The 13,805-nt window shown below is 33.3% G+C and overlaps 1 protein-coding gene across 1 annotated transcript; it reads left to right on the forward strand.

The window, feature by feature from the left end:
• The first annotated feature begins 7,627 nt into the window (after positions 1–7,627).
• On the forward strand, positions 7,628–11,693 carry LOC126601342 (gibberellin 20 oxidase 2-like). The gene is made up of 3 exons (XM_050268031.1): positions 7,628–8,473; positions 9,539–9,860; positions 11,205–11,693. Exons 1-3 carry the CDS (start codon positions 7,911–7,913, stop codon positions 11,478–11,480), a joined length of 1,161 nt encoding a protein of 386 aa, XP_050123988.1. The 5' UTR covers positions 7,628–7,910; the 3' UTR covers positions 11,481–11,693.
• The last annotated feature ends 2,112 nt before the right edge of the window (positions 11,694–13,805 follow it).

Genomic DNA, 13,805 nt, shown 5'->3' on the forward strand with positions numbered 1-13,805 from the left:
AGACTCAGAAGATGAAGCCCCAAAATTAGAACCTTGATTCTTTACAAACAATGCAGTAGAAAATGGTAGACTTTGACTGTTCTCAATAATTGATTCCTCTGCAAGCAACTAAGCACGAAGTTCTTTAAGGGAAATTACATTCTCTCTGCCACAAATTACACATCGAAATGTGTTATATTCCGCAGGTAAACCATTCAAAGCCAAGATAACAATGTCCTCATCTTCAAAATTAACCTTTGCAACCGCAATATAGTCTATTGCCTCTTTAATCTATTGAAGATACTGAGATACAGAATCTACCCCTTTCTTGATAGTCTGAAGATCATACTTGAGTTGAAAGATTGAAGTCTTGCTAACTATAGAAAAACGTTCTTAAAGACGAACCCACAAATCTCTAGCATTAGTACTCCCAATTGCACAAGAAATGGCAACATACGATAAAGTTGCAGTAATAACTTGCATAAGAGCCCTATCATGCATTTTCCACACTTTATAAGCATCCGACTCAATTCTTGAACCAATGTCAACTGATGAAACTTCAGAATCACTCGAAGAAATAAACGAGGATTGAGGCGGACAACGAGTCGAACCATCAACAAATCCCATTATCCCATATCCTTCAAGCGTCAGTTGCATATGAAAATGTCATTGAAGATAGTTGGAATCATCCAACTTAACCGACACAGAGGATGAGATAGAAGAAATCAACCCAGTAATCAGAGACTACAAGATTTGCAGTAATCATTGTAAAGATTTTTCTTTGAGGAATAAGAACAAACACTTGGTAGGCAAGAACGACCCAACCGAATCGAAGAACTTGGGGGTGAAGAGAAAAACCCAGAAAATCACAAAGAGATGAGAGATGAGAGATGAAGCGGAAGCACAAGAAACCAGAATCAAAGAAGCTGTCTAAGCCATTCAGGCGATTGATACCATGTTAACCATAATGCAGTAATCCTCAGTATTGCACAGAGAAGATTAAGAGAGACTTATGAAGAAAAAGATCGAAAAAGGAGACAAAGAGAGAGAAAGAAATCTTTGCATATTTTCCTTAATGAATCTGATCAATACAATCACAGTATATCTTGTGTAAGATTTTGTTACATTTTATCCTTATCTTCTAAATCCATACAACTTGGACTAACTAACTAACCAACTCTTGTAATCTAGCCTTTCACACATTGACAGATGTCATAATCCTAATGACTTGAGTATATACTCTAACATTAAGGTGAATGATTTAGGTCAACCATAATAATTTGGTAGCGAACTAGTAAAACTTAAAATCTTCCACTTACAAGTGAAACGAAATATCACTAGATCGTGGTACAACGTGGCTATACTATTCAATATGTTAGATAGGAAGAAATATCATCAAACTTTTTAGTTTGGTTGTATTTTCTTTTTAATGTTGAAAGAAAAATGTAAGTGGTAGATTGTCCTGACAATTAGAGTCTTTCTGAACCAAATCCTCTCCTTTTGTATAGTGTAGATTAGCCTAAAATATCACTTTGTAATAAAAAATTATGTTGGGAAAAAATAACCGAAACAAAAGGCTATCAATATGTTCATGGGCCTTTCTTTTTTAGGAAAACTAATGAAAAGGGTTTGAAAACTTTGAGTTTTAATGATAAGGACAAAATAAAGGGTAAAGTAAATAGTACCAGGATTGACTTTTTAGTATAAAAATGTGGTTTTTCGTTAAAGTGAACAGTACCGGGTGCTTTTCGTTAAAGTTCCCTTCTTTTTTTGAGTTTCATTTTGGGCATTGGATTGGACATGAAACTTTGAGAGGAAGTTACTTCACGGATTGTTTTGCATCTTGGTTTTGTTTTGAGAGATGAATCTGTTGGAAAATTTAATATTAATATTATTATATTAAATTTATTAATTGAATGGAAATTAGAAGTAGAGTGTTTTGGTAAAAAGATGTGCCTATTCAAATAAAGAGTTGCAACTTTTTACTATTCATTAATAGTCACATGCTTTCCAAAAATGTATCTCAAATTCTATAAATAGGGAAGCTTCCTATAAACATAAAACAACTTTTAATCATACATATATTCATACATATAGTGTACTAAATATTAGATATTCTCATTGAGTCTATATAAGAGTTTTCAACACAATCATGGAGCCTTGTGATTTGAAGTGCTGCTATTACATGGACGTGATTGTTGTATCTTGGGAGACAAGCGCCGATCAACCATGAGCACCGTAGTGGGGTATAAAATTGTCGTAATAATATAGGGTCTAACACTTTCCTCGACCGTGTTTCCAGGTTTTTCTAATCCATTATGTCATGTTCATTTAACATTGGTTACTCATGTGCATGCATTACTTTGATATATAATTGCATGAATTATTTTTTAATTTTCTATGTGATTTAATAAAGCAATTAGATCCTATTTTTTCCAACAGAATCGAAATGACATGTGACTGAATTGGTTTTCAATGCATAAATTTAACAACTCATAAGATGCTACAAAGTGAGCTTGACTCTGAGTTTATCTATGTTATCAATCCAAAATCCAAACACATCAAAATTTCCATCTTCAACAGTTGACGTTGGATTGATCCGTTCGAATCCTCTCCATAATTGTCTCAAAAATTCCATCAACCCTAAACTTTGACACTGTTTCAGCAAAAAAAATAAACAAAAAAACAAAACAAAACAAAGGAAGGACAGGTAGGCCATACATATGAGAGATATTGTGTCCTTGAGAAAAACAAGAATGTCGAGTTCACGTGAAGCCGTTTTGATATATATTGCTACAAATCAAAAGGATTAAATAAAAACTAGATATCCCTGTCGGCTGGAAGTAAGGTATAAAATATCGATGATATCGGAAATATCGGTAGTTCAAAAATACGGAAATATCGATGGAAATATCGGAATATTATTGATATCGATAAAAATTGAATAAAAACCACGGAAATTGTAAGAAAAACTTGGAAATTTTTATTGAAACTTTGCAGGGTGTTTATTTAGTCAATTATTTATTAGTTTATCACAAAAAATTAGAAGGAAATGCATTGCATGATGGATTTAACTGATTTAAGTTAATTATATAACGAGCTGGCAAACATTGTGAGTGTATTTGGAACTATCAAATTAGTCCTTTATCCTAATTAAATCTGAACTCTATATCTGGATTTCGAAACCCTCTCAGGCTGCCACGTGGCAGCCCCCAACACTCATCACGTTTCTCTCTCTCTCTCCCCTACCCCGAGACCCCATTTCCTTCTCTCACTCACTTCGACCATCTCTCTCTTCTCTGCACTGTCTCTCTCTCTAACCCCTCTTACCTCTCTCCCTCTCTTGCCGTGACCACACACACACACGCAGCAGCACCATCTGCTCCACTCGAGCAGCTCGAGGACACCACCATCATCACACATCATCAGTCTTATCTCTCCCGCCTTGTGAGAATGGCGGAGCCCATAAACTCTCCGGCGAGTCTTCTTTGATTTTCCGATTAGGTAAGTCTTGAATCTCTCTCTCCGTGTTAGTGTGAAGCTCAAATTAGTTCGATTTGCTGCACTGCACAACAGCAGAATTCCTTCGTTCACCACCGCAGAAAGAATAGATAGTGAGCGAGCGAGCGGAGGGGAGACACACCACTCCCACCCCACAGTGACCTCCACCACAGTAGTGCACACTCCCGCGAGCACCATCACCACCTGTGAGAGGCGCAGATCTTGGCAGAGAGAGGCGCATATCTTGGTGCTGCCACGACAGAGCTCGGCTGCCGTTCCGACGATGGAGAGAGAGAACGATATTATCGATAATATCAATAATATCGCGATATTTTGACGAAAACTAATTGGATAACCATTAAAATATCGGTAACGTGAAAAACCGATAAATCAGCGAAATATCGTCAATATTATTGGCATTTAAGACCTTGGCTGGAAGCACTTCATCTTCTGTTTAGCAGGTTAATTACATTAACATTTTTTGAGATTTATTAATTTTTCACACAATTGACTCATGTTTGAGTCATTACATTAATACATTTTCAGATTTTAATTCCCTTTCGTATAACCTCTTGAGTAAAAAAAATCTGGTTATAAATTTACTAATTTACCCTTACAAGTAAAGAAAAGCTCATATTTTTGTTGAATAAGAAAATCTTTATAAATATATAGAAAAAAAAATCAAATTAAAACATTATATATTAAAAAAGAAAAAATTTAGAAATCAAAACGTCAGAGGCAGGGACGACATAGTTGTTTATCTCGCCAAGCTCATTAATTTGGTTTTCACCGATGTCGTCGTGTCCAACCAGCCTATACGGTTTCTGTGTAGGTTTTAGTAAATCGAATTTAAGATTCAATTTGGATTCTTTGTATAATTGTATCTCAAATGAAAAATTAGAGCGACAACCCAGATCTTCATTGTCTTGGACGGCCCCAAGGAATCAATAGTGGAATTAAAATTACAATACAAAACCCTCGGGGTTGATGTTGCGATCATTGTCGTATTGTCCTTTTAAATTTTTTTAATGTTTTATAATTTTTTTAATATATAATTGTAAAGCTTTTCTTTATTAGTTTCAAGTAATAATAAGAGGGTCGTTAAGTAATTTACAAGCAAATTTTTTACTCAAAGGGTTAGATGACAAGGGAATTAAAACCAAGGGGATGTTAGTGTAATGTCTCAAGAGCTAGGGATTTTGTGAAAACCCAATAAACCTCAAAGAGTGTTAGTTTAATTAACCCTTTGTTTAGCATTTGCTATTTTCTAATGAAAAAATTTGAGGAAAAGAAAGGCTAATTTTTTTTTTTTTTTTTAACAAACGATATTATCTACACTAAAGAGAGAAGTGATGGACTTAGCCTCACAATGGGCTAGCAATAATGTGGTTCAAACTCGCATTTGGCAAGAATTGAACATAAGATCTCTCACTTACAAGTGAAGAGGAATACCACTATACCGTAGTACTAAGTGGCAAGAGAGGCTAATTAAGCTGCCTAACCATGGATTCTTGATGCAGTTTAGGGTTAGTCATATGGATGATGTCACATTTTCAACCTTAAATTATGCAACGGGTGTGTGATTTTCAGTATGAAAATGTGACTTACCCTTTAAAATTCAATTTTCTTTATTTAAGAACCACAAGTATTTTTCTCTAACACTAACTAAGCAAATTCATTAATTTAATTTAATTTAATTTAATTTCACCCAATTTATATTTTCGGTTGCCTAAAATGCCCCTAATGATGAGGGGAACCAAACACATGAGTTTTATTGGCGGTGTCTATCGTGTTTACTTCAATTTGGTTATTTCTTATCTAATTAATGTGGACTATATGTAGTTATTTCAAATATATTGTATTTAAACTACATATTAATGAAAGAAAATTGTTATTAGCATTTCAAAAATCTCATTCTACACTCCAAACTTTCTATATTAGGAAAGAAAGAAAAAACACTTGTGAAGAGTGTAGAATAAGACTTTTTGAGTGTCAATAACACTTCCCTTAATGAAATCCTCTTTATCAACCAAAATACGGTGAAAAGACATTTTTATCTTTTATTACAACAAAAAAGTTAAGGATTTCACAAAATAAATTTTTAATTTTTTTGTTTAAACCTTGCCTACAGATGATTCTATCATCTCTAATTTAAAAAAAAAAATAATAAACCCTTCTCCATCTCTCCTCCACGTTATGTCTCTCTTCCTCTCCTTCAATTTTAAAAACAAAAATGAAAAATTTCACATACATTTTATGTGTGGGCATATACTAGGAAAGAAAGAAAAAGCACTTGTGAAGAGTGTAGAATAAGACTTTTTGAGTGTCAATAACACTTCCCTTAATGAAATCCTCTTTATCAACCAAAATACGGTGAAAAGACATTTTTATCTTTTATTACAACAAAAAAGTTAAGGATTTCACAAAATAAATTTTTAATTTTTTTGTTTAAACCTTGCCTACAGATGATTCTATCATCTCTAATTTAAAATAAATAAATAATAAACCCTTCTCCATCTCTCCTCCACGTTATGTCTCTCTTCCTCTCCTTCAATTTTAAAAACAAAAATGAAAAATTTCACATACATTTTATGTGTGGGCATATACTAGTTTATATAAAACTAATCTCTTGCCACATGCGTTGACTTTTTTATTTTTTATTTGAAAAAACAAAATAATAATATATTTTAGAAAATAATAAAGTTAGTTACTAACTAATCCATGGGGTTATTTTTTTTGTAAATTATTTACTTTATTTGAAAATTTAATGGGGAAAAGGGCAATTTTGAAATTATGAATGTTTCACCATTTTTTCCTTCTCCCTTTATATATACCAGTATATGCCAACACATAAAATGTGTGTGAAATTTTTCATTTTTGTTTTAAAATTGGAGGAGAGAGGAAGAGAGAGACAAAACGTGGGAGTGGGGAGAAAGGGAGAAATGTTTATTTTTTATTTTTAAAATATTAGAGAGATAGAACCATTTGTAGGTGAGGCTTAAACAAAAATAGCAAAATTTTGTTATATGAAATTACGTTATTGTCCTTAAATTTTTTGTTGTAATAGAAGACAAAAATGTATTTTCACCCTCTTTTGGTTGACAAAAAGGGTTTCATTAATATGTGGTTTAGATATAGATAAAATACATTGTATTTTGTAACAAAATCAGAGCTCATTTGGAAGTGCTTTTAAATGACTGAAAGTGTTTTGGTGAAAATATTCTTAAAACAAATCCTTAGTCAAAATTCAAGTGAGTTCTAGAAAAGCACTCAAAGTGTTTTCTGCAAGAAGCACCAGGTGCTTCTTCCAAAAAACACTCAAAGTGCCTTTGGAAACTAAAATCAATTTCACCAAAAGTAGTTTTAGTCATTTAGAAAACACTTCAAATGGGCCCTAAATTGATTTCGTGTGTTTTGGTAAGAGAAATTTACCCTACATGTAGGTATACAAAGGATAAACCCAAACATATATAATTGTATTAAGATGTTTTAACCAATTCTTACTGTGTTCAATGTACACGCCACATACAATACACCCAACTCATTACTGTGTTCATTGTCTATCGTTTTGTTTTTTTTTTTTTTTTTAACAAATCGATATTATCTACACTAAGGAGATGGGGTGTCGCCTTTGGCGAGAGTTGAACCTAAGACCTCTCACTAATCAGTGAGAAGGAATACCACTAGACTGTAGTACTAGTGGCTCATTGTCTATCGTATTTACTTCTCAATTTGGTTTACTTCCCAAATACATGAGTTTTAGTGGCGGTTGTCTATCGTGTTTACTTCTATATTTGGTTTTTTCTTATCTAATTAATGTGAATTGTATGTAGTTATTTCAAGTACATTGTATTTATATAAAATAAAATACAAAATTAGCAAGGGCGGACCCTAAGATTATTATATGTCTAAGAAATGTTTGTGAATTTTTACATATGGCCTTTCGAATTATTTTTCCTAGTTCCGTCATAGAAAATTAGTAAACGATTTCTTGTGTTTTGGTAAGAGAAATTTACTATAAGATGTTTTAATCAAATTCATTATTGTGTTCAATGTACACCCAACTCATTATTGTGTTCATTTTATACATGGAAAAGGATCCAACCTCTATATTTTCTTTAAAATCAATCTTCCAAATATGCTCATTACATACCAAAAAAATTACCGATAAGATTCAGTGTTTTGGCAACGAAATACAGATCGGTCATTCAGCCAAATATTTCCTTTGAAATCAATTTCCAAGTATAATCGTGGATACACACGAACGTCTTGGCCATCCAAATACTAGACCCCAAGTTTCTTTCAACACCCTTTGGAACACTCCTCTTATAAATTCTACATAAATTGGAACCTATCTTGGCCTATTCTCACAATTGTCCGTGTCTCCTTAGCGGAAAAAGAAAATTGTCCGTGTCCTACAATACCAAACTATGGATTCGAGTGCCTCAGTTCTCTTGTCCTCTCCATCAAAGCTCGAAAACCATCAGGAAACCAATAGCCATATCCAAAAGGGAGGTATTGCTCCTTTCATTGACTCATCATATTTGCAAAAACAATCCCATGTCCCCACTGGTTTCATTTGGCCTGAAAGTCACTTGGTTGCTGCTCTTGAGGAGCTCAATGAACCATTGGTGGATCTTGAGGGTTTCTTCAAGGGTGATGCTGTGGCAACCGAGCATGCTGCCAAACTCATTAGGGCATCTTGCTTGAGCCATGGTTTTTTCCAAGTGACCAACCACGGCGTTGATCCAAATCTCCTCAAACTCGCTGATGATCACATGGATCATTTCTTCAAGCTCCCCGTCGAAGAGAAAGCAAAGGTGAAAAGGGTGCCTGGTAGCCCTTGGGGTTATTCTGGGTCTCATGCTGATCGATTCTCAACCAATTTGCCATGGAAGGAAACTTTGTCTTTTGGTTTCCAAGCGAATGGCACCGACACAGTTGTGGCGGATTTCTTCAAATCCAAACTAGGCGAAGATTTTGAACAAACAGGGTAAGTCTTATTTATAAATGGTACATGATCAGTAGTGCTACATGACTCACACTAATTACGTTTGTTTTTCTTACACGTGTGGGCAGCATTTTCTAAATAGTATATTTATAAACAATCTGGATGTGTTTAATTTAGTTCTTGCAGGGATTTTTGAACATTAATCCTTGTAAAAGATTAAAATTTAAAAAAAATCTGGTGCTAGATTAAATATTCAATTTAATCCCTTGGGTGTACTTTTATCAAAATTTACATTCAATTTTTGTTATTTAATGTGTATTTTTATTTAATCTCTCCATATTAAATTTTAATTTTATTAATATGCACATATTTAGTTTTTTTTAATTAGAAATGAATGTAAATGAGAAAATATTAAAAAAAAAATTGTGATACAAAAATATATAAATACATAAGTGTTCATAAATGATTGTGCCAAAATATATAAAATTGACTTTTTGTACCGAAATATATTATAATGAACCTAAATGTATGTACCGAAATGTATTATATTGAATTAATGTACCTAAATGTCAATACCGAAATGTATGTACCTAAATGTCAATACCGAAAATGTATGTACCTAAATATCAATACCAAAATGTATTTACCGAAATATAATAATTGAATTAATGTACCTAAAAGTCAATACTCAAATGTGTGTACCAAAGTGTACGTAACGAAATACATTATATTGACCGAAATGCGTTATATTGAATCAATGTAACTACATGTTTGTACCGATGGATATACCAAAATATTCAAATGTATTAATGTACCTAAATAAAGAACATACAAAATTGTTATCGGAATATATATTATAAAAAAATTAGTTGCCTAAATGTAGACATTAAAATATATTATGATGAATGAAATAAAAATTAAATTTAAATGTAATTAATACATTAAAATAAAAATAAAAGGATAAAATAAAACATCAAAATACAACTAATAAATGATATGATTAAATGTGCTAGGGACTAAAATTGGATTTTAATCTTACATATGGTTATAATCTAAAACTCATCTTTTTTAAGGATTAAAATGAAGTTTTCTATTTGTTGTATATAGGCTGGTCTATCAAAAGTACTGTGAATCAATGAATGTTTTGGCTCTTTCAATAATGGAGCTGCTTGCAATCAGCTTGGGAGTGGATCGGATGCATTACAGAGAATTTTTTGAGGATGCTCACTCAATCATGAGGTGCAACTTCTACCCGACTTGCCAAGAGCCAAGTCTTACTCTCGGAACCGGACCTCATTGTGATCCAACATCCTTGACCATACTCAATCAAGACCAAGTTGGAGGGCTTGATGTGTTTGTCAACAAGAAGTGGCATTCGGTTCGACCGATTCAAGGTGCCCTAGTCATCAACATTGGTGACACCTTCTCGGTACGCATACATGCTTTTATAATTGATAAGGAATATCTAGAAGAGTAATGTTATTCATATCATGTTTTTGTACACATTTTCATATCACCTTAGGTGACATTTGATATGGACAGCCACATCATTTGAATTAATTAGATTTTTAAATTTGGTTCATTATTTAATAAACTAATAATTAAGAAAAACTAGTTAATTAAATGATGATTATGGTATACGAGGAGTCTTTCTTATTCATTTCCTTAGGTTTTGTAAATTTTTCAAATGATGTGGCAATCTACATCAGATGCCACCTAAAGTGGTATAGAAATGTGGTACAAAAATATGATATGAATAATATTACTCTATTTAAGATAGTAATTATGCTTGAGTCATATTGGTTTCCCCACCAAATTTGTACGTGGCACCACTATGGTTTCATAGATTAATCAATTTTAGGGAAAAAACTGTGGCTACTCCAACAAAAAGAAAAAAACAAGGTGTCTTTCCATCAATGTTCCAGATTATGGATATTAGGAAATCTTGACGTACAAGAATGGTAAAGGATTGATATGGGGGCTAGGTTAGTGTTAACAGAAAATACAAGAATCCTAGTGGCTAGTGGCCGGCCCCCATTAGCATTTGTACAATCTGTGATTTTGTTGCACACACGTACACACATGCATATTTTTTGTGCAAATATTAGGGTTTTGCATAGGTATATTCTAGAAAAAAACCGAATTAATGAGTTTCAATGTATGACATGGCAGACAAGCAATGAGTACTCAAAGCCACTGGGAACAGGTAGTATCATGATGGATATGTTGAGAGTATTGAAGAATGTAATGAAAATAATAATCAATGCCCCATCAATTAACATTATCTAAGTAATTGTTTGTGTATAAATTGTTCCCTGCATGCACATATATACTCTATATAAATTTAGTTAGATTAGGAGCTGACATGATTCAAAATCAGGCCATAACACAAGAATTCAACATCTTTTCATTGTGGTAAAGGGCCAACTTGCACTATGTATTTTGTTCTCATAAAGTTGAATAGTGCTGATTACCAATAATTGAATCCGGATCCTTGCCGGATCCTCTTTGTGAGGATCTTAGGAATCCGTGAATCGTGTCATTTTATCGTATATCGTACGGTCAGAAATCATTTTAAATATTTTTATTTAAAATTAAACACAAACAGTAGCTGATAAAAATTGACCGCATCAAATACGATGAACGGACACTATTCATGGATCCCTAAGATTCTCACTAAAAGGATCCGGAGAGGATCCTGTTGGCCAATAATTATATAGTTTAACTAATTTTTTAATTAATTAATCGATATTTTAATTATGTTTATATATAGGCATTATCGAATGGGAAATACAAGAGTTGCTTGCACAGGGCAATGGTGAACAGGCGCAAGGAGAGGAGATCGTTGGCATTCTTTTTGTGCCCAAGGGATGACAAGGTTGTGAAGCCCCCCGAGGATCTTCTGCGCAAAGAACAAGAGACAAGAAAGTACCCGGATTTCACATGGTCAGATTTGCTCCGATTCACTCAATACCATTACAGGGCTGATGAAGCTACCCTCCAAAACTTCACCAATTGGTTCCTATCTGAATCCAACTCCACCAATTAAAATATATCTCCAGCTAGCTAGCAATGGAGTAGTACACAGTTGAAGTTCTCTGGTTCTCTAGTTCTATGAGAGGGTGCGCGCTCATGTCAGAGAGTGATATTTTTATATTAATCAGTGTACACAGTTGATCGAGTTGTAAGAGTACTTAACCAATTATTGGTTAAGTAGCTAGGTAGTTTCAATAATAAATATTAATGCAAATCTTAGTTATCAGTGAATGCTCATTTTTAATTGTATTACCATATGCATGCAGGAGTTCTTCTTTTACTTTCTCTCTGTTTTTGCCTTGTAAATATCTCATAGTTTGACTCATCACAGTCGTGGTAGGTAAGATGCAGTGTTAGGGCTGGTTTGGTATTGCTGTGTTTTGAAAAAAAACTGTTGTGAAAATAAGCGGATGTGAAATAAATCAGCAGAGTGTTTGGTAAATTTTTTTTGTAAAAGTGCTTTTGGAAAAAAAAGCAGTCTGATAGTGAGTATTTTCATTAAATGAGCACTGTAGCTCCGTGTGCTTTGAAAAAAAAGCCAGTTTTCCAAAGTTGCAAATAGCAGCTTCAGCTTTTTCCTTTGATTTCAGCTTATTCTCACAACAGCTTCCAAAATAAACTTTTTTTTCTCAGTTTACCAAACACCTAAAACCTTCACAGTTTTTTTTTCATAGTTGCTTTTTTTTTAAGCACCTCACTCCCAAACCACCCCTTAGTCCATTTACTTACACACTGACGGTGACGGTGACAGCAAATCTCTAAAGACAAAACGGTCGTATATAATCTAACTCTAGCAAGAATCACAAAAGGAGGAAAAAGATTGCCTCCATGTCTCTATTTGAATGTACCTACACCGTGCGTACAAGTCATTTAACGGATGGATAAAAGAGGAGAGCGTAAAAATGAAAATGAGAATGCATAAGTTACTCGTCAGTTAAATATGTTTTCACGATTTCGAGGGAATCCACTTGTACATTTTACTGGGACATGCAAAGCTTCACGAAAAAAATAAAAACCCTGACACGAGGCTCTTTTCTTTTTTGTTTTTCTTTGCAATATAGGACAACCAAGATGGACGTCGCAAGGAGGAAGCAAATATTTGTTAGGAGCCAAAGCTAAGGACAACCAAAACTCCCTTTAGTTTCTCAACTCAGATGGTCTTCAGCTAGAGACCAACCAACCACATTTGTTGGGATCGAAAAGAGGTAGAAGGACTGCAGAGGTAGGCCTATAAATCTGTATGCGCGTGTTTTAAGTATTCAAATGTTTGTGTTTGGTAAGTTAAAACTATCATGCTTCAACTTGTACTTTTGTAGTTTATAACAACTATTTTCCCAACGAGTAATGCAATCATTGGCAGATTATATATTATATGTTTCCATATATATGTTAATCAACACAAAATATGTTTATATTGTCAAAATGTGAATATAAACCACATAGAATCTAGTTTTCTTTTAACCGAAAGAACTCAAAATCTCTGGAGGGTTAACCTATTTAGATATTTAGAATTTAGACGATTGATCCAAAAGTAGGTGGTGGGGCTGTTTTACCAAATGATCATATCGAAGACAGTCTTAAAAAAAAAAATTAAAGAAAACGAGACAAAACTGGAACATCTCCAAGTGTGAATGTTCTTGTTAATTAATAAAGCTCTGTTGGAGAAGATAACAATTTACCGTAATTCAAATTCAATTTGTTTAGCTCGTTAAATAATTATTTCGTTTTTAGTTTTTATTTTTGTGTTAGTGTAATAAAGAAAAATGTAAGGAAAATGAGAGTCGAAGAAGAGTGGATGAATGATATTACGAAAAAGACAAAAGAAAAACTAAAAAAATGAACACTAAACCAACAGCAAAAAATTGTTTTAAGTTGTTTTCACTTTCAATTAGTTTTTGTTTTGTTGTAAAAAAAAGTTTTTGTTTTGTTCACTCTTCCTTCTTTCTTTTCCCATCTCCCATCACCTTTCTTCCTCCCTTCCCCCTCTATATATTTTCCTCATATCTCATAAACAAAAAATCAAAACAAAAAACTACAAAAAAAATGGTTATTAAACGTCTCATGTTTTGTACTTGGTAGGAAATACATAATGCATGCATTTATAAATTGGACCCCTTAATTATGTTTATGTTTATGTTTGCCGACCGATACAAAAATATATACGTTAGTCCGTGTTTCAATGAAGAAGAAAATAGTAGCTCGGCCCCCACCGATGGCAATACAAGTATTGATCCCTTTATAAGTGGACTAATATTATATTCCCCATTGAAAACAACTTGGTCCTAGAAGTGGTGCAATATTGGATAAGCTAACAAGTAGTAGTACGTACAAATAAACG

This window comes from Malus sylvestris, chromosome 15 (genome assembly GCF_916048215.2).
Source record: "Malus sylvestris chromosome 15, drMalSylv7.2, whole genome shotgun sequence".
Taxonomy (NCBI): domain Eukaryota; kingdom Viridiplantae; phylum Streptophyta; class Magnoliopsida; order Rosales; family Rosaceae; genus Malus; species Malus sylvestris.

Bases quoted from the DNA above. Each gene is read 5' to 3' on its own strand.
- LOC126601342 (XM_050268031.1), top strand. From the start codon at position 7,911: ATGGATTCGAGTGCCTCAGTTCTCTTGTCCTCTCCATCAAAGCTCGAA. The intron at 8,474-9,538 runs GTAAGTCTTATT...TGTTGTATATAG, and splicing joins GAAGATTTTGAACAAACAGG to GCTGGTCTATCAAAAGTACT. The intron at 9,861-11,204 runs GTACGCATACAT...GTTTATATATAG, and splicing joins ACATTGGTGACACCTTCTCG to GCATTATCGAATGGGAAATA.